Raw genomic sequence first — 20537 nt, 5'->3', positions numbered from 1 at the left:
AAGAAGATAAAAAATTAACATTAAAAAAATAAAGATTTGACCAAATATGGAAGATTAACGTTAACGAGAAAGTTTTTTTTCCCAGTATTACGGAAATAAATCATATATATCCATTGCAACCAAATATATATATATCCATTTTATTATCAACAATTAAAGCATAATGAAAAATTTGCCAAATTGGTCCCTAACATTTACAAAAAAAAAAAAAAACTTTTTTAGTCCGTAACATTTAAAATCAACCATAATAGTCCCTCACATATAAATTATAAGCCATTTTGGTCCTAATGCTTGTATTTGCTTATTTCTCCGACTGAAAATACCACGTCTCTCTCACGTGGCCATATTTTCAAGGATAAAACCGAAAAACACACTTCTTTTCCCTCCTAAAGCAAAAGTGCATGGGACCACCACCCCCTTTTTCACATTTTCCCCTCAAATTATAGCCACAAGTAACCCTAATTCCCTGCATCCCCTAATTAACAAGCATAACCTGAAGAATTATTGTGATGATGACAACAACAAGAAAGATGTAGGCATGTGATTGAGGAACGATTGAAGCTTTGGCTAGAAAAATCATGAAATGCACGAGTGACCTAAAATGCATGAAGAAGATCATATATCAAGACCAAAGTTTAACCCCACACCCCAAATCCAAACCTACTTGAAATGTTTAGAAAGCTTACTCCATAATTTGGGCAGCCATAGAATCTTGTCCCCGAATTTGCAGGTTTCCAAGAAGTTACAATGATGGGTTCTTTTCCACAAAAACATCACTTCTTGTTTGGATCCATTGTACTCTTCAATAGGTCAGCTTCTTCTTTGCATTTTCTTGCTATTCTTCCTCCATTGCCTAGCCATCCTGTTGCAACTATGTTTTTCCTCTTCAATTTTGGTTTTGATGTGAGGCAATGAGGGTTTAAATGGGAAAATATGAAGGAAAGATGGAAAACTCAACTAGAAATGAAAGGTGTTTTTCGATTTTGCTCTTGAAAATATGCCCATGTGAGAGAGGCGTGATATTTTCAATTGGAGAAATGAATAAATATGAGCATTAGAACCAAAATGGCTCATAATTTATACATCAGGGACTATTATGGTTGATTTTAAATGTTAGGGACTAAAAAATTTTTTTTTTGTAATTGTTACGGACCAATTTGGCAAATTTTTCAAACATAATTTAATTAAGCTGAAATCTAAGATAATTGGTGTTCAGGCAAAATTCCCCAAAAGCTAATTTGGTATGTCAAACCACCCACTATGTATACTTTGGCTTGTTTTATCAATTAAATTAATTGAAAAGGACTAGGTTAATATAAGAGTCAAACCATCTAGAATTTTGATATCCAATAGAATATGTTTTCCTTCTATGTTTCATTTGTTAATGTTCATCTTAGAAGTTCAAGTTTAACATTGTATTCGTAACCCTATTCTATAGTTGGATGGACAACAAAGTTGATTATAAGAATTACATTAACGAAGCTCCATGATACATCAAATTGGCAACTTTGATAGTAAGATTTTTGAAACTATGTTAAGACACCTCTTGCCGAAATAGTTTGCAAGATCAATGAAATACTATTGCTTATCCCAACAAATTCTAAATTGGTTGCAGCTCATATATATGTCTTGGCAATTTAGGAACGATTGTAATAGATGAATCATTTTCCAATATTTTGGAAAACACGATTTAAAAGTTGAATGCCAAATTCATATTCAAATTGTTTCCAAGCACGAACGATTAACTTAGAATCTATCACACATTTTGTTTAACAATTTAACATATGAGATGGGTCGATTCCATAATGAAAGTGTGTACTCATTCCTCACATCCAGAGAATGATATCTTTAGTTGTTAATGATTTGATGCAGTGTTATTTCGCTTTCACCCTTTTCACTAGTGACAATATCTGCATTGATTTTCCCTCACTTTCTTCCGTTCACATGAATCAGAGATACGAAAGATGCAGGACACCATGCTAATCAGTTGAAAAGGTATCTTCAGAGCATGCAGCCAGAGGCATGGAAACAAAAGCTGATTGAGCGTAAGAAAGAATTGGAGAAACGGGAGGTTCAGAATGAAATAGAGAGGCAAAAACAGAGAAAGAAAAGAGAAAAGAAAGAACGAGGGTCACAGCAGTATCTAGAGTGATTATTTGGAGAAGCGAGCTGAAGGGGTTCTTCAATTTCTTCATCGTCCGGCTATGAAGGAAGGAGAGGAGAAAAACAGAGGGTGACGGCAGAGAGGGAAGGAGACAACAGAGGGAAAGGGAAAGTGAAAAAAAGAATGAAGTTGACTGCTGAATATCACATCTGGAGCTGAAGGGATCTTCAATTTCTTCGTCATCTGTACCGGGCGAAGGGGTCTTCAATCTGGCCGTGAAGGAGGAGAAAAAGGGCGAAAGGGAAATTGGAAAAAAAATGAAGAAAGGGACGGCCAAATCTGAGAGGAACAACACTAGTTGCAATGATCGTATGCTCTCCTTGGCTGCTGAAGAAGTGGAAGACAGCGTTGCTGAGTTGGATTCTGCATCATCTGTTGCTACTCCTTGGGATGTCTTTTCTCTCTTGTCCTTTCTCATTTATGGGTCCCTGCTTTGTAGAAAAGCTGGAAAGATTTGAAAAAAGGACAATTGGATAGTGCAAAAAAGCTGTTGTAGCATGTTTTGTCTTCGAAGTAACATGCAATTAACGTATCATGCTTTATTATGCTAAGAGAAGCTGGGGCTTTTGTACCGGATCAGGGAAAAATATAGAAGGAAAAATTGGAAGCACCTGAAGTTCAAGTTTGGCCCAAGTAATTAAGTGAAAATGCTTGTTTCTTTATATCTTTGCATTTCATAATATTATTTGATAAATATTTTTTTTATTGTATTAAATAAATACCGTTATTTTCTTTGTGTATAGAGATTTGTATTGTATTATGTAAGATATGATAATTTTATTCTTATATATAATTATTTATCTCATATAAAATAGAATTAGAATGTACATTTGATTCTAAAATCATTTATTACTAATGCTATAGGCCCTTATGGTAATGACAGTATTATTTTATTTAATAATCAGTAACTATATATGATAATGTAGGTATTTAGTAAATTTAATTTGATAATTGTGTTTTTAATGGTATTTTCTATTTTTAGTCAATTTTTCAGATTTTGAAAAAAATTTTATACACTATAATGTGCGTATCACCCGATATTTAACCGATATGCCGCGACGGATGTGGAACAATCGAGACCGCGACGTGACCGCGACCCGCGACGGCGAACCATGGTCATGATATGCGACTAAACTAGCTGGAAAATGTGAAGAGCGCTGCACGTTTGTTCAATAACTACTTGTAAAACTGAAAGAATCTCCTATATGTTTTAGGTCATTTGTAATTCAAACAAGCTGAAGTCCTTTGAGACGTGATTGGACCATTGTCTCCTCGATTCTTGATTTACTGACTAGCAAATCATTGGCAAAGCTGCTGCAGCAAGTCTCCAATCTTAAATTACCTGAGACAACTTCATTTTAACACTAACACTTTTTAGTTGAAGTCTTCGTAGTAGATGTTGTCAAAGAATAAACAAGATTTGCTCATTCAGACTGATTGACGAATTTAATCCTTTAATATGCCCCAAGCTTGCATCAAAACTATGTTAGACAAGTTTGCCTTAATACAGTCGTACATTTCTCCTATGATGGAATGCTGATCTCATATTAAACTAAAGCACATTATATGGTTGATCAAATACAACTCAAGTCTTGACATTTAACTCATTATAATCTCGCCTTGGAATAGATTAAGAAGATATTAAATGCCTTTCACTTCCTTGTACCGGATCAAATCCTCAATATTCCACCTTCACTCCAAAAAGCCAACAGGATCAAGTTCTTGGTGAGGGATCAATTGTGATGTGACAACAGTCTTAATTAAAAACAGAACCAGGTGGTGGAAGTTTACATTGTTAGTTTGCAGATGACGGAAATGCTATAATCTGCTGGTCCTTGAAAGACTTCCCATGTCTTTGGCTTTCTGGCGGAGAACAAATTTTTGTATTTTTCCTGTTGAAGTTTTTGGCAATTCCTCAAAAACAACAGTTCGTGGAGCCATATAATGTGGCAAATGATCACGGCAATACTTGATAATTTCATCTGCATTTGCATTACAATCATCCTTCAATTTGACAAATGCACAAGGTGTTTCACCCCAATAATCATCTGGTCTTCCAACAACTGCAGCTTCCAGAACTGCGGGATGGCTATAAATCACTGATTCCACCTCAATCGAGCTAATATTCTCCCCTCCTGAGATGATAATGTCTTTGGATCGATCTTTTAATTCTATGTATCCATCAGGGTGTCTCACCCCCACGTCCCCACTTCGAAACCATCCACCTTTAAAAGCATCAGCTGTTGCTTTACTATCCTTAAAGTATCCATTCATGATGGTGTTGCCTCTGAACATCACCTCACCCCTTGTTTTTGTGTCCGGTGGTACGCTTTGCATTGTTTCTGGATCTTTGATATCGAGTTCTTCCATGCCAAGGTGGTGCAACCCTTGACGAGCCTTGACCTTGGCCTTTGCATCAGGTGGTAGTGAATTCCACTCAGGTTTCCAAGTGCAAACTGTTCCAGGATCCTATGTTTCGGTCAAGCCATAGGAATGAGTAACATTGAATCCCAGCTCCTCCATCTTAAAAAGTACATGAGGAGGAGGGGGGCAGCGCCTGTCATCACTATCACTTTTCCTAGAAGCAGTCTCCGATCAACAGACGGTGCATTAATTATCATATTTAATACTGTAGGTGCACCACCCATGTGGCTCACTTGGTGCTTAGCTATGCACTCAAAAATCCCTTTTGCAGTTACATTTCTTAGACAAACATTTGTGCCGCCCTGTGCTGCAACGGCCCAAGTAAGGCACCAGCCATTGCAATGGAACATCAGAACAGTACACAAATAAACAGGCATGGATGGCATTTCGTTTAAAAGAGCAGCTGCCAGAGAATTGAGGTAGGCTCCTCTGTGACTGTAGACTAGAGGTGGCAATATGGATAAATGGTTCATAATTGGTTTTGACTTAATGGATGGTGGATGAAATTTATCCAATCCATTTAGATCCATTTAATAAATGGATCTAAATGGATGGATCTAAATGGATTAAATAAAAACCAATTATCCATTTATAATCCATTTAAATATTTTTGTTACTTTTTTTTTTGTATTACCATTTCTTGTAAATTCAAGCCACAAAATACCACGGATGTAAATTCAAGCAAAATGAACCTTCATTTCACTAAAAAACTATCTGAAATTATTATTATTATTATTATTATATATATATGTATATATATATTACATATTACAGAGTAGCCATATATTGCAAACTAGCCCAAACAATAGAAGTCCTGCATAGACCGTTTGTAGGGTATCTACAAAAATACCAACACTGGCTTTTATTCGTACTCACACAACACTTGCAATGTCTACTACTAAAGCCACGGATGACTTTTGAGCTCAACATCTAGTAATCAGGTGCATGGGTGTACCAAGCAGGCCATGTTCCCTTTGTCCTGACCTCTTCAAAGCCAATCGAAATCCCACGTACTGTGGAGTTTAGAAGAAGAAACAAAGGAATAATTAATTAGTTCAGCAGTAAACCCCAACATTCAGTTTCAGGGTTGGTTACCATTCACGGGAACGGCTTTTTCACACCCCAACAGCAATTTTAGGATGGCTCCTTTTTTAGTCATTTCCTTTCCCTCTCTTTTATTTGGTTTTTAAGTAAATGGATATATATGATTTTTGTGGATAATCCATATAAATCCATTTAATTTAATGGTTTTACTTTGATCAACCATTTAAAACCAATACTATAAATGGATAATCCATTATCCATTTAATTATGGATTATATGGATGGATAAATGGATCTCAATCCAAATTGCCACTTCTACTGTAGACAACACCTTTGGGGCTTGATGTTGTACCTGAAGTGTAATTCAAAGCAATAGGATCCCACTCATCATGTGGCCTTATAACCTCAAAGTCTGGTCTTCCTGATGCCAAGAAAGATTCGTACTCTAAATTGTCATTATTGAAATACATGTCACTAACCCTGGAAGATGAGCTAGCTTGGTCAGGAATCACAACTAATTTAGGCGTCTTGCTGCTTGTCTTTAGTAGAATTCCTAATGCCCCTTCTGCAATATGAAGTAACTGATAATCAACAAAAATGGCTTTTGCACCTGAGTGTTTTAGCAATGTCGACACCATTGCTGAATCATGACGTATATTGAGAGGGGAAAAAATTCCCCCCGCCCCCGCCCCATCCCCTGCCCCGCCACCTGCAAAAAAAAAGTATATATATATAAATAAATATATATAATATGTAATTTAATTAGTTATAAACTTATGATAATGATATTATTAGTTAGATATATTATATAATATATATTAATGTATGCAATATAATTGATATTATCAGTTATATGAATAATTAGACATGTCTACTAATATAATTTATTAATTAGTTATACTAAATTTACTAATACATTTATACTAAATTTCTAATTACACTTAATAGAATAACACTTTTTTCTCGAAAAAAAGCACAAACACAATAATGAATTAGTGATTGTATTTGTACAAAAAGTGAAAACTTGACTATTTTAGTTGTATTTATTTCATCATGTTGGATTGTATTCAAATAACTTTTGTTTGATTGTTTTTATGAGTTTCAATTGTAAAATTACAATGAATAATAACTTGATGATGTATTGATATTTTAGTATTTGATAATTTATTAAAATTTAACTATAATAAAATTTTATTAACCCCGCGACGACAATTTTATTAACCCCGCAGGTGGAAGCGGGGCGAGTGGGAGGCGGGGGATGGGGCGGGGGTCGGGGGGAATTAATAGGCAACGGGGCAAGGGGTGGGGGAGGGGGAGGGGTCCCCCGCTCCAACTCCGCCCCGTTGCCATCCCTAGACACACCACATCAGGTGGTTTAGACAAGAGAACACAGTCTTCTGTTGCATATGCACGCAAACTGTTTGACTTGTAATCCATGAAATACAGGGAAATCTAAGAAAGGAAAGAAAAGTTTTAAGGTTCTGAGGTAGTTCATGTTTTCAGCTACACTTGACGAGTTCTAGTGTGCTCTGTGTATAACTTGACAATATTTTAGGGAGAAATGTGGAGGAGTCCATTCAATAGGCCATGGACAAGTTGAATTCAAAGTTTCAAGCTTTTCATAAAGCTCAAGCCCTCAGGTCTAGCTAATTCAGTGTACCTATATCTTAGGAAACTCAACCTTACTTTCAAATTTAAGCATGTGACAAGACTTGATTTAGAAGATCTTCTAGGCACTCAATGTTCTATAACAAAACGTTTACTTTTAGCCTCATCACAAACCAGCAGAAATATTTTCAGCCAGCAGAAGTATTACTTCCAGCTCATCAAGTCCTCTATCAGAAGTATCATTAACCAGCAGATGGAATTTCTGGTATACTTATCAAGAAAGGAACCTCATCATTGTACCATAACTGAACAGCAAGACATAGCTAGACTGCAGGATTCAAAGAACTTTGCCAAAACATTCCAATGGTTAAAGCACACAGATATTAGCACCAGAGATGCTTGAAGCTACATTCAAACTTGAAAAAGCACCTGAAGTTCAGATATCAAGATTAGACCTATTCAAATACAAAAGGTCAACATTTTTGTAGCGTACTTGCTAGGAAAGTAGTGTTCGACAAACTCTGTCGTAAATGGCTGCTGAGAAACCAAAATTGACCCTCAAATGCACAATTCCATAAGTTAGCAATTTCATAGTGATATCTTTACTATAATGCTCCAGACACTCAAAAGCTTCTTGATAGGTTAGCATGTCTTTTACAGGTTTCAAGTAATCTGGTTCCATTAGGTGCCAAATTCCCCTTCCCCCACCATATCCATGCGACCTTTCTTTTTTTTTTTTTAACAAAATAAAAAAGAAAAAGGTTGAAAGAATTTAGAGTTGGGTAACAGCAATAAATTGCATAATTAAACCTCCGACTACTACAAAGTCACTGAATTGAGGCATGAAAATGACCCACCAAAAAAATATATATAAGGGGCAGTTGGTCCCTTGTGGGCTCATTGAAATGGAATCAATCTATAGTAATGATGTCAATGCATGTCTATTCAACAACCCGTGCAATGATTGATAGAGACAAAAAATACCCAGATGATATCATTCCAAACAAAGGCAGAAATCATTTTTAACATTCCAACTAGCTCCCAACAACCAAGTAATCAGAAGAAAATTACAATCCAAAAAAAAAAAGATTCAATCGTGATAATTAACCAACAACAGAACAAATTGAAGGACTTTTAATTACAGAACAAATTGAAGCATAGAAATTAAAGAAAACAAAACGAACTGGACAAGAAGAAAATGCAGGTAAATTGTGAATAACAAAGAAAGCCCAGAAAATTCAAGGATTAAATGGGAACTTACAACATCATGACGGGAGATTCCGAGGGAGTGAAGAGCAGAAGCGAGTCTGGCGCACCTGCCACGAGTTTCTGCCCAAGTGAACTTTAAATCGCCATACACTACTGAAATCCTGTCTCTGTATACAATTGCCGAACGCTCCAAGAAACTTATGGGCGTCAGAGGTACATAATTTGCTGAGCATTTGACAGTACCCTCCATTGATGATTCTATCCTTTTATCTGAAAATCCAAAAGAGCGCTTCTACTATCAACAGGAAAGTAGATAAGAGAGGTTGTTTTCCTGTTGAAACTTGGGCGATGGATTGTGCAGTATCGTTGAAGTATGCTACAAATAAATGGACCCTTCCTTGCGTGGGGTGTGAATTTACCGAATGAGGCCTTTGTTGACTCAGCTGCAAATTGAAGGTTGGCTATATGCTGCAGATGTGACAACTTGTCGGCAACAAGGTGTGGCTACGAATTGTTGGCAACTTCCAGGAAGTCTCCTCTTTAGAGTGTAGCTTTGCAAAAAGTGGAAAAATTTGGAAGCGCAAAAAGTTGTGTGGAAAAATTTCATTCCCGCAAGTTTTAGCCTCCTTGCTGCCCTTAGTTGCCAAAGTTGAACCATATCCTTCCTTGTCTCATCGCAGAAAGCATCCCCCCATCACCATTGCAGAACACTTTCATCCTAATTCCAATCCCAAGCGAGAAAAAATGGCTGATACTGCTGTTAGTGCTACTATTCAGGTTGCATTGCAGTCGGTTGTTTCCCTTGCCGCTGATCATGTTAATCTGGTTCGTGAATTCCCAACGGAGCTGGAGAGACTCAACAAATCTGCTGAAATGATTCGAGGCTTCTTGGCTGGTGCCGACGAGCAAATGCATAGCTCAGACGTGAAAATTTGGCTCAAGCAGCTGGAAGAAGAGGTTTTCAAAGCTGACAATGTGCTGGACGAGCTCAACTGTGAAAATCTTCGTCGGAAGGTGAAGTATCGAAATCAACTCACGAAAAAGAAGGTATTCTTCTGCTTTTCATTCTTTAATAAAATTGGTTTTCGTTGGAGGTTGGGTTCAATGATCAGGGAGATCAACACGAACCTTCAAAGGATCCATCGGGATGCAGAAGGTTTGGGACTGGCCTACAAGCACCAAGTTGAAGATGCATTCCCTACTATTGCTTCTGGAGCCACAACAAGCCGACAGACCGACTCTACTATCGTTCGAGGAGATGTCCTAGGAAGAGACGAGGATGAATCAGAAATAGTTAAGAAGTTGTTGACCGAATCTGAAAGTGTTATTTCAGTTATTCCCATAACTGGCATGGGTGGATTAGGCAAAACAACTCTAGCTAAAGCCGTTTACAAAAATGAACAAATTGTTGGACATTTTGACAAAAAAATTTGGGTTTGTGTGGCTGAAGAAGTAGATAAAATCGAGAAGGTCTTCAAAATGATTCTTGAATCGTTAACAGGAGGAAAGGTTGAAGGGGATCGTAGGGAGGTTATAGTTCAAAAAATTCTAGAAATAGGTTGGAGGCATTTATAGACCAAATTTGGAAGCAATTTATTATTGCTGGGAGGCAATTGAAAATCTACCAGCATCCCTTGTGGTGCTAAACTGTCATTCTATTCTCTGCGAATGGTTTGCAATCACTTCTCATGCTCGGTCTGACTAAGTGATATTGCTGCCTGTGTGGCGACACAAATTTTGGGCAGACTCGGGTGGACCAAATAGCACAACAGCTGAGACTTGGAAAGTTGGAGACTGAGGAAAACCAAGATTTATCGTCACCATTTCAAACTGAGGAGCACAAATTTTCAGATCGTCAGCTTGAAGCTCAGGTAAACTTTGAAGTACACTATCTGACCTGGGTAGCTTGGGTTGCACTTACACCATTATATTTCTCTGTAGGAATTGGAGCTATTGGAGCTTGAAAGGCGCGATGCTACTGGTACCATCAACATGAATCTTTTAGATAATTCTTCCTGTATCTGTATTATGTGTGTGTGTGTGTATATATATATTTACTGTATTCTTGATGGTTTTTAGGTGAAATACTGAAGTTAAATCCGAGCTACAAGGTTCCTGCTGATTATAAACCTGTGCTGAAAGAGGCAAAAGTTCCGATCCCTGTAAGTCAGTAGAGTTTACTGATGTGATGGTTTTAGCACTTTGTTGCCTGTTTATGCATTATAACTAGAACACAATCTGGCTTTCTAGGGAAAGAAAAAGAGAAATAAGAAATAAAGATTGAAAATAGCCTTTCTCTGAATTGCGGCTATATTTGAATGTTTCAATTATTCACTGGAAACATTTGAGGTAGCAGGCAAGGAGTTAAAATTAGTAGTTGTCATGCTAGAATATAGTTGGCCTCCATATCATCTATAACTATTGCCAGGTTGATCACAATTTAATTTTGTCAGATTGGGCATTGTGGTATGAAATAGAGAATAGAAGTCTGAATCACAAAAGTGATTCTGAAGCATTAAAGTAGTGCACATCAAAGTCTTATTGTGTGATGAAAACATAATTGAAGCAATTCAAACTGGAGGTGATTTGAGGACAATAGGACCCTGGAAATATGGCTTTGTATTATGGTAATATGTTATATGTTTATTAGCTTAATTTTCTATCTATCTATCTATCTATGTTTATTCTTTGAGGTGGATGCTTCCCCTTCTGCCCCCTCGTTCCCTCTAATTGTGAGTGGATGGGACATTTTGGCTGGGGCTGTATTAATATAATTATGCTTAATCTGCTCATCTCATTCCATTAGGCTACAGACTTAGTTTATCTTTCGGAGATGGGATGCATTTCACAGTAACTGTCCTTTTGCTTCGATATCTTGGTCTCATCGAGTCATGTACTGCTACTGATTTCTTCTTGTGGTCTAATTGATGGTAAGTGGATGCTGAAAGAACAAAAAATGTGGAGAGCTAGCCTTTATGGAGTTCAGAATTTCTAAGAAGAGTATGGCTTGTCTACATTTTGGCATATAGTTGGTGAAGATAACAGCAAACTTACCATATTTGCATGATTGCAAGATTGGAAATTGTAAAAAAAAAAAAAGGAAATAAACAGAACTCTGCTTTTTTTATTTTCCCACACTCAGAATATGCTTATAAGGTAGACATTTATAGGGTAACCCTATCACAATTCTGCCACAACTTAAGGTAATAGAACCATGATTTTAGGGATTACGTAATCAACTCATAGCCTATCTTTTATTTTAGTTAATCTATTCAAACTTGATTGATCTTAAGCAATAAAATCCCATAATCATGGGAGATAATATCTTCGACACTCCCCCTCAAGTTAGTGCGTATATATTTATCATGCCCAACTTGCTTGTAAGAAGTTCAAAATTTGGTCTAGAGAGCCCTTTTGGTGAGAATGTCAGCTATCTGCTGAGCTGATGGAATGAATGACATGCAGATAATTCCTCCTTCAAGTTTCTCTTTTATAAAGTGGCGGTCAATCTTAATATGTTTGGTTCTATCATGTTGCATGGGATTATGAGCTATGCTAATTGCTGCCTAGTTATCACAATAGAGCCTCATTGGAAGTTCAATAGGTCTTTTCAGCTCCTCTAAAACTCTCTTTAGCCGTAACACCTGAGACACACCATGAGCCATAGCCGGTACTCTACCTCTGCACTAGTACGAGCTACAACACTTGGTTTCTTACTTCTCCAAGTAACCAAATTGCCCCATACAAATTTACAATACCCCGAGGTTGATCTTTTATCAATGACTGATCCTGCCCAATCAGTATCTGTATAAGCTTCAATGGTTCTTCGATCTCTCCTTTTAAAGAACAATCCCTTTCCTGGAGTGCTTTTTAAGTACCTCAGAATTCGATATACTGCATCAAGGTGCTCTTCACACAAAGAGTGCATAAACTGGCTCACAACACTCACTGAAAAGGCTATATCAGGACGAGTGTGAGCCAAGTAAATTAGCTTGCCCACTAACTTTTGGTATCGAGCAGTATCAACTGGTGTTCCATCTTTTAGATCTACTAACTTGTGATTCGGATCCATAGGAGTGTCTGCAAGTCGACATCCACTTATCCCTGTTTCCTTAAAAGATCCAAAACATACTTACCTTGGGACACAACCATGCCCTTTCTGGACCGAGTTACCTCCATTCCTAAGAAATATCGTAGTGTTCCCAAATTTTTGATTTCAAAACTAGAAGCAAGACTTTTCTTCAACCGCTCCATCTCAGTTAAGTCATATCTTGTGAAAATGATATCATCCAAGTACACAATGAGTACTGCTATCTTCCTGTCTTTGGAGTGTTTAACAAACATGGTGTGATTACTCTGAACTTGGGTATAGCCATGATCCTTTACTGACCTAGTAAATTCAAACCAGGCCCTAGGAGATTGTTTGAGACCATATATCGATTTTTTTAGCTTGCAAATTCTAAACTGAAACTTCCCTTCAAATCCAGGGGGAGAATTCATGTACACCTCTTCCTCCAGATCTCCATTTAAAAATGCATTCTTTACATCAAGTTATTGTAGTGGCCAATCAAGGTTTACTACCATTGAGAGAAGCTCCCTGATAGTGTATAATTTTGCCACTGGAGCAAAGGTTTCAAGATAGTTGATCCTGTAGGTTTGAGTAAACCCTTTAGCCACGAATTGAGCTTTGTACCATTCCAATGTCTCATCGAAATTATACTTGATGGTAGAGACCCATTTACACCCTATTGTTTTTTTTTACCTTGTGACAGGTTTGTTACTTCCCATGTTTGATTCTTCTCAAGAGCATGCATCTCCTCTTCAATAGCCTTTCTCCACTCTGGAACTTGTAATGCTTCCTGTACATTCTTTGGAATTTCCACAGAAGAAAGTTGTGAAGTAAATGTCAAGAAAGTAGGGGATCTCTTTTCATAAGAGACATAGTTAGTTATGGGGTGTTTGGTACAAGAACGCACTCCCTTTTGGAGTGCAATAGGAAGATCCAAATGAGCAATCTTTGAATCAGAGGAAACTTTATCTGAGGACTCAAACACATCAAATTCTACCCTAGGTTTGGATTCCTTGTTGTGAAGAGATGGGGGATCTTTTTCTTTTCCTCAATAATTTTTCCTGACATAGGGTTCAGGTTTTTTCCAGTTACGTTCCCATGTCTTTCACTAAAAGAATTTGACTCTATTATTGGCACTAAAGACAAGGGACCCTCTTTTAATCCTTGATCAATTTTTTCAAGTTTTTCAAAATCCTTTTGACAGGTAAATTGAAGAGTCATTTGATTTTTCAGGATTGTTATCTTGAAAAGATTTTTGTCGAGGAAATTGTGCTGTAGATTTTTCTAAAAAATTAGTAAAATCAATTCCCCCTATCAACAAAATTTGATTAGGAATTTGATTTTCAGTACAAAAAACATCATCATCTTCTCTAAGTTCTTCTATATGCCGAATCCCTGCCTGAAGAGGATCTGCAATAAGGGTTTATCTTTAAAAATTGTTACATCTATGGTTACAAACATTTTTTTGTGAAATAGGATCAAAGCATTTATGCCCATTTTGCGTGGGTGCATATCCAACAAAAATGCGTTTTCTTGCTCGAATATCTAACTTACTTTGACCCTGTTCATGATTGTGAACAAAGGCTATGCACCCAAACACCTTTTGTGAGATTTCATATGTTAATCAAGAAATGGGATAAAGTGTTTTGAAAAAATTCAAAGGAGTTTGTAAATTCAATGTTCTTGAGGGCATTTTGTTTATGAGATATGTAGCAGTTAAAATTGCTTCATCCCATAGATATTTAGGAACATTTCTTGAAAAAAGTAATGCCCTTGCCACTTCTAAAAGATGTTTATTTTTTCTTTCAATTACCCCATTCTGTTGTGGAGCATCATTGCAGGAGCTTTAATGCACAATCCCTTTTTCAAGAAAGAAACTTCCGAAAATTTTATTGAAATATTCTTTTCCATTGTCAATCTGTGCAATTTTGACTTTTTCTTGAAATTGGGTCAGAACCATGCAGTAGAAATTTTGAAACACACTTGCAACCTCTGATTTCTCTCTTAATAAATACACCCAACAAACTCTCATGTGATCAACAATGAATGTAACAAACCATTTTTTTCCAAACTGAGTTGAAATTCTAGAGGGACCCCAAACATCAGTATGTAATAGAAAAAATGGTTTTGAGGGTTGATAAGGTTGTATAGAAGATGTAGACCGATGATGTTTAGCCAATTCGTAGATTTCACATTGAAAGGAAGATGAATCCTTATTCTTAAACAAAGCTGACAATAAATATTTCAAGTAATAAAAACTAGGATGTTCTAGTCTAAAGTGCCATATCGTAATCTCTTTATTACTAGTAATAGACACAGACTTGTAACATGTGTTTTTGATTGGTATTGTCACATTTGATCCATCTTCAAGGAAGTAAAGTCCCCCATTTTCTCTAGCGCATCCAATCATTCTTCCCGTGGTCTGTTCCTGAAACTCATAGAAAGAAGGGAAAAAAATTAATCCGACACTTGAGATCCCTAGTTAATTTACTTATGGACAGCAAATTGCAAGATAAATTTGGAACATGAAGAACTCTATGAAGTGTTTGAGTAGGAGAGATGACAACGGAACCTATGCCAGCTCTAATGGATAATGATCCATTAGCAATCTTGACCCTCTTATTGCCTGCACATGGACTGTAAGTTGAAAATAATTGTGACGAATTGGTCATATGATCAGTGGCCCCAAAATCAATAACCCATAAAACTCGTGCACAAGATGCATTTGATGTTTTACATGAAAGAGGAACAATAAAATGATTACTATTTTTAGCAAAAGAGCAGAAGGGAGTGAAGCTTTTTTGCTCAGTGGTTGAAAATTGTGGAGACTTAAAGAGTTTGTACAATTGGCTTAATTGTTCCTTTGTGAAGGTCAGTGTCTCAGAGTCGGTTTGTTGCTTTTGAGAATCCTCGTTCACAGTCTGCAACGCCTTGCTATCACCTCCATTTTCTTCTTGAAATTCGAAGGTTTCCCATGTAATTCCTAGCACGTGTCCTTTGTGTGCCACGACTTTTTACAGTGTTCACACCAAGGCTTCTATCTCCGTCCAAATCTGTCCCCTTAGAAACCAATGCTGAACTCTCAACTTCACACTCTACCTTGGACTTTAGCATCACCTTATGCCTTGATTCTTCTCTCCTGACCTCAAAAAATACTTCACGAATGGAGGGAAGAGACTTCTTGCCCAAAATACGACCTCGCACCTCATCAAGTTCTTGATTTAGTTCGGCCAGGAAGACATAGACTCTGTCGTTCTCCTCCCATTTCTTATATCAAACACTGTCTGCAGGGCAGTCCGATTCGTCCTCATAACAAAGATCCAATTCCTGCCATAAAGTTACCATCGGATTGTAATAGGTTGTAACATCTCTGTCTTCTTTTCTTAATTTCCACAATTTCGTCTTTGAGATTGAAAATTTGAGACGAATTCTTTACATCGGAATACATATCCCAGACAGCGTCCCACACATCTTTGGCTGTGGGCAAAAATAAATGTAGCTTTCCTATCGCTAATTCCATAGAGTTTATCAACCAAGCAATAACTAGAGAGTTCTCTGAATACCACCATCTCTTCAAATTGGGATCTTCAGCAGCTGGTTGTTGAATTTCTCCAGTAATGTGGCCGAGTTTACCTCTGCCATCAATAGCAAGTTTTACGGATTGAGCCCATTCCAGATAATTGGAACCATTTAATTTATGAACGGTTATTTGCAGGGAAGGAGAATTTGAAGCAGTGTAATCCGTAGTTTGGGTAATTACTGAAGATGAGAATGAGTCTTCTCTTGTGTGAGCAGTAGACTCCTTGGATCCAGTCATGGCTGCTCAGTAATTCATGGACAGGAATTGGTACAGAGCCGGAGCTCTGATACTATGTAAACTTTAAAAACGAAAAGGAAATAAACAAAACTCTGCTTTTTTTATTTTCCCACACTCGGAATATGCTTACAAGGTAGACATTTATAGGGCAACCCTTTCACAATTCTGCCACAACTTAAGGTAACAGAATCATGATTTTAGGGATTACGTAATCAACTCACATCCTATCTTTTATTTTAGTTAATCTATTCAAACTTGATTGATCATAAGCAATAAAATCCCATAATCATGGGCGATAATATCTCCCATAATCATGGGGGATAATATTTTCGACAGAAATTTTCTATAATTTTTTTTGGTGTTTGCCTATTTGTTCATATGTTGTCTGGCAGTAGTCTTTCAACTTATTTTCTTCAGTTATATGGTTGGTTCTCAAAGCAGGGCTTAAGTGACAAAGCTTTTCTTATACTGGGTAGAGGTATAATCAAATGAGAACTTTGTTTACCGTTGGTCAAATTCCTGTTTGAGTTATTATTTTATTTAACAAGACCTTAACAAGGACACTGAATGTTACCTCTTAGGTGAAATACATTATCTATGCGGACATCTTAATTTTTTGGAGGATCTAGAGTGAGATCATTAAGAAGTTAGACTTCCAAGAAAGATGATTTGTTAATATTATGTGTGCTGAGAGATAAGGATTTCATTCATATGGAAAGGTGGATATGTTGGATATCGAAATTGTTTACTTTCTAGCCTTGCTGAGTGGTGAAGATGGTTTGAAACTAGTACATCACTGACTACTGAGTTCCTTTGAAGTTTTGTTGGGTCTATTCGTTTCACAAATTAATAGGAATAAAGCTTACACTTATTTTGCAGTAGGATGACCATGGACATTCTTGTGGATCATACACATGTAGTCATGTGCCTACCTATTGGTTTGGATTTCAAATCTTTATTGATACAAGAAGAGACACACTGTACTCTTGGGTCTCCTCCATCCCACTCTTGCTTGAGAAACTAGAGAAAGAAAGAGGCCACACTTTTTCTAATGTCACAGTTGTTTTTAATTTCTTGCATGCAGAACTAATATTGGACACTTCTGGGATTTGCTGATGACATTCCTCGTATTGGTTTTTGCTCTGTCTATGTGCAGATTAAAGAGAATGCTGCATATAATATGGTTGGTTTAATTTTTGGGCCAGCAAATGACACTCAAAAGCGACTGGAAAAGGTTTATATCGGCATATGCCCTCTGTGCTAATATTATATTACTGCCACAATTATTTATAGTATGCAATTATAATTCTGTGTGAAAAATTCACTGGTTGTTTACTTTGAGATCAGGAAACTGGAGCTAAAGTACGAGTTTATGGAACAAGAGCAGTTACTGGAGAAAAGGTAATGTGGCTGCCCCAAGTTGCCTTGCTATATTTCTTGTCCTGTTTCACTAGGTCCTGCATGCATATGATTCTCGCCCCTTTTTTAGTAATTATCCAGAGCATCAGCTTGGGTATTTATTTCTCTTTTGTTTACGCTGGTACATGCGATGGGCTGCATGATGATATGCATGGGCTTCTCTTTATGTTTTTCTCTGCTATTATTCTTATCACTCTCCAGGTTGAAGTTACTACTCCTGATGGTAATGAAACATGTGGTAGTTATGATGAGTTGCACGTTCATGTATCAGCTGACACATATGAAAAGATTGATGCTGCGGTGGCTCTTATTGAACTGCTAGTCACCCCAGTTTCGGTGAGTCTCCTGAACTTTAAGATCGTAGAATATTAGTCAGTTATGATTGCTAATATCTTCTTAAGGTCATTTAGAGTAATTTACTTCTTCATGCCATTCTTTGTACGAAAATAACTTAGTAATTGTTAGACTTTTCAGGGGAATCCTGCTTCCATTACTGTAACATCAACTGCAACATCTGGTGACAATGTGAATAGTGGTGCTCCGAGTCAAGGCACACCTGGTACTAATGTGCCTGCTGGTGTGGCAAGTGGAGTGGCTCAGCCAAGTGTAGGATCTGGACCAGCACCTTCACCTAATCACTTTCAGCAGTACTCAGGGCCTTGGTTTCCTGTGGGTGCACCTCAGACACATGCCTTTCCATCATCAGGTTTTGCTGCGGCTCCTGTCCATTTGTCTCCATCACAGTTCAATCCCTCAAGTATGCTGCCAATATTTGGTCCTCGGCCAGTTGTCACAGTGGGATTTACTCCGGTTCCCCAGAATCCTTCACTTATTACCTCCGGGCCACAGCAACCACAAGTTCTGCAGAGGCCATACATTTCACATCCGCCACCTTTGTCAGCTTCACAACCTGCACCTATTCAATCAAATGTCACATCACCACAATTATCTACTAACCAGTCAGCACCAACTGGGCCCACCCAGTTTGGGAGTTCAATATCTATTTCTTACCAGCCACCTTATGCTGGATCATCTATAGTACCAGTGAACACTCCAACATCCATTGGAGCTGGAAATATGATGTCAATGACCCCTGCAACAACTGGTCTGCAGGGCCACCCCTCCATGGCTTCTCATCCTTTGGCTGTGTCCAGAGCTGCACCGCCAAATATCTTTCCAATTACCCAGCAATCTGCTTTGCAGTCAGCTGGTGCTGCAGTTAATCATCCCGCAAATGTCCCATACTTCAACTCTAGTTCCCACTTCCAACAGGGGCTTTCACTTTCTCCACTACCTTCAGCAGCAAAAGTACCTGGTCCCATGCAGTCTGTTATGCCACGAGCTGTGATACCTAATTCATCTCCCAATGTGGTACCAGGATCCACCCCTCTTCTTTCACCAGTGACATCTTCATCAACACTACTACATCCAGCTTCAGGAATTCCTAATTCTGGTCCTGCTGGTGCTGTCAGTTTTAATGCCATTAACCCTGCAAATATGACTGCTCCCAGACCACAGCAACCCAGCTCAAATGATTTTACTTTTCAGCCTCACCGGCCACACAATCCAGCCCTTGAAGTTGCTCATAGACCAAATACTCAACCTATACTTTTACATCCAAATCAATCAGCACAGCCATATCAGGAATCTCAGATTTCACCTGTTCAGCCAGGAATGCACATGTTGAGACTACCACCTGCAAATCCAGGGTTTTCTAGGCCTAATGTTGGCAATCAAATGATGCAGCCTAGAGCTCAAACGTCTGTTAACTTTCCCAGTAGTCCAACAGCGCTTCTGGGTCCACCTAGGCATGCACCATTTCCAGGTTCGAATGCTGCTCCTCTACTGCAACCAAGAAACTTCAATTTAGATCCCCCATTCGTCAATGCAGATGGAATTCCTCGAGCAGGGGGCCCAATGCAAATTCAGCAAAACTACCCTCCATCGGCAACTAGGCCGCCAAGTTTTGTTGCTCCAAATCAACATATTAACAGTAATATTTCCTTTCAACCTGCTGCTGGGCTATCTTCTAGAGCTTCTGGAGTACAGCAAGTGTATGATCCCTTCTCGCCAACATCTGTTTCTCTTAATACTCATTTAAGCAGTAACAGAGCAAAGATTCAGAAACAGGAGAGTGATCCAGAGTACGAAGACCTGATGGCCTCAGTCGGTGTAAAGTAATGTATGCTCGTTAGTTTTTAGATGTCAGTGGCTTATGACCAAGAAAAAGGTTCACATGATGCGGATCAATCTGTGTCGAGCTTGGATCTAATTTATGAAATCATGCATTGCCGGTTCTTACTGGTACTATTCTTAATGGGTTATTACCAACATTTAGAGGGGAAAAAATGGAAATTTTCAACTTTCAATTATTTCTAGATGTTGCAAAATACATCTGTATTCTATCACAGTTTGTATAGTTTCTTGTCAACCTCTATCAACTAAATCTTAAATCGGCCACCTCATAGCTAATTGTAATACCTATTTAAAATTGACGAATATCAAGGTAGAAAACCCTCATGTCGATTCCCTTTTCATTAGTGTTGAATGAGAATATTGCTATGAAATTCTCAATGCTGAATGTTTCTAAATACCATGGCTGTGCTTGTAGCCATTTTGTTCATCTTTTTTATACTATTCCTGTTTACTGATTTATATAACCTGTAAATGAATTGTTGTGGTTTCTCAAATTTTTCCCTTTATATGCTTCAATTATTGAAAACACTTGAATGTAGGACCCAAATTACAACCAACCAAAAAGAAAAAAAAAGGATGAGCACACCA

General features: G+C 37.7%; 1 protein-coding gene and 1 pseudogene across 2 annotated transcripts; one reads left to right on the top strand and one right to left on the bottom strand.

The window, feature by feature from the left end:
• Positions 1–3690: 3690 nt before the first annotated feature.
• LOC140015544 (butanoate--CoA ligase AAE1-like) lies at positions 3691–8836 on the bottom strand (annotated as a pseudogene).
• A 1257-nt stretch (positions 8837–10093) lies between these two features.
• On the top strand, positions 10094–20327 carry LOC140007907 (uncharacterized). Of its 2 annotated transcripts, none has more exons than XM_072051592.1 (7): positions 10094–10319; positions 10390–10429; positions 10528–10610; positions 17491–17568; positions 17682–17735; positions 17955–18089; positions 18228–20327. In XM_072051592.1, the coding sequence occupies exons 4-7, from the start codon at positions 17515–17517 to the stop codon at positions 19932–19934; spliced, it is 1950 nt and encodes a 649-aa protein (XP_071907693.1). In that variant the 5' UTR covers positions 10094–10319; positions 10390–10429; positions 10528–10610; positions 17491–17514; the 3' UTR covers positions 19935–20327. The 2 variants fall into 2 exon arrangements, with proteins under 2 accessions (XP_071907693.1, XP_071907692.1); XM_072051591.1 differs by having other exon boundaries at positions 10096–10319; positions 18219–20327.
• Positions 20328–20537: the final 210 nt, after the last annotated feature.

The sequence above is a fragment of the Coffea arabica genome, chromosome 1e, assembly GCF_036785885.1.
Source record: "Coffea arabica cultivar ET-39 chromosome 1e, Coffea Arabica ET-39 HiFi, whole genome shotgun sequence".
Classification (NCBI taxonomy): Eukaryota; Viridiplantae; Streptophyta; class Magnoliopsida; order Gentianales; family Rubiaceae; genus Coffea; species Coffea arabica.
Note: the sequence above shows the minus strand (reverse complement) of the source record. Positions and strands in the feature narration are given on the sequence as shown.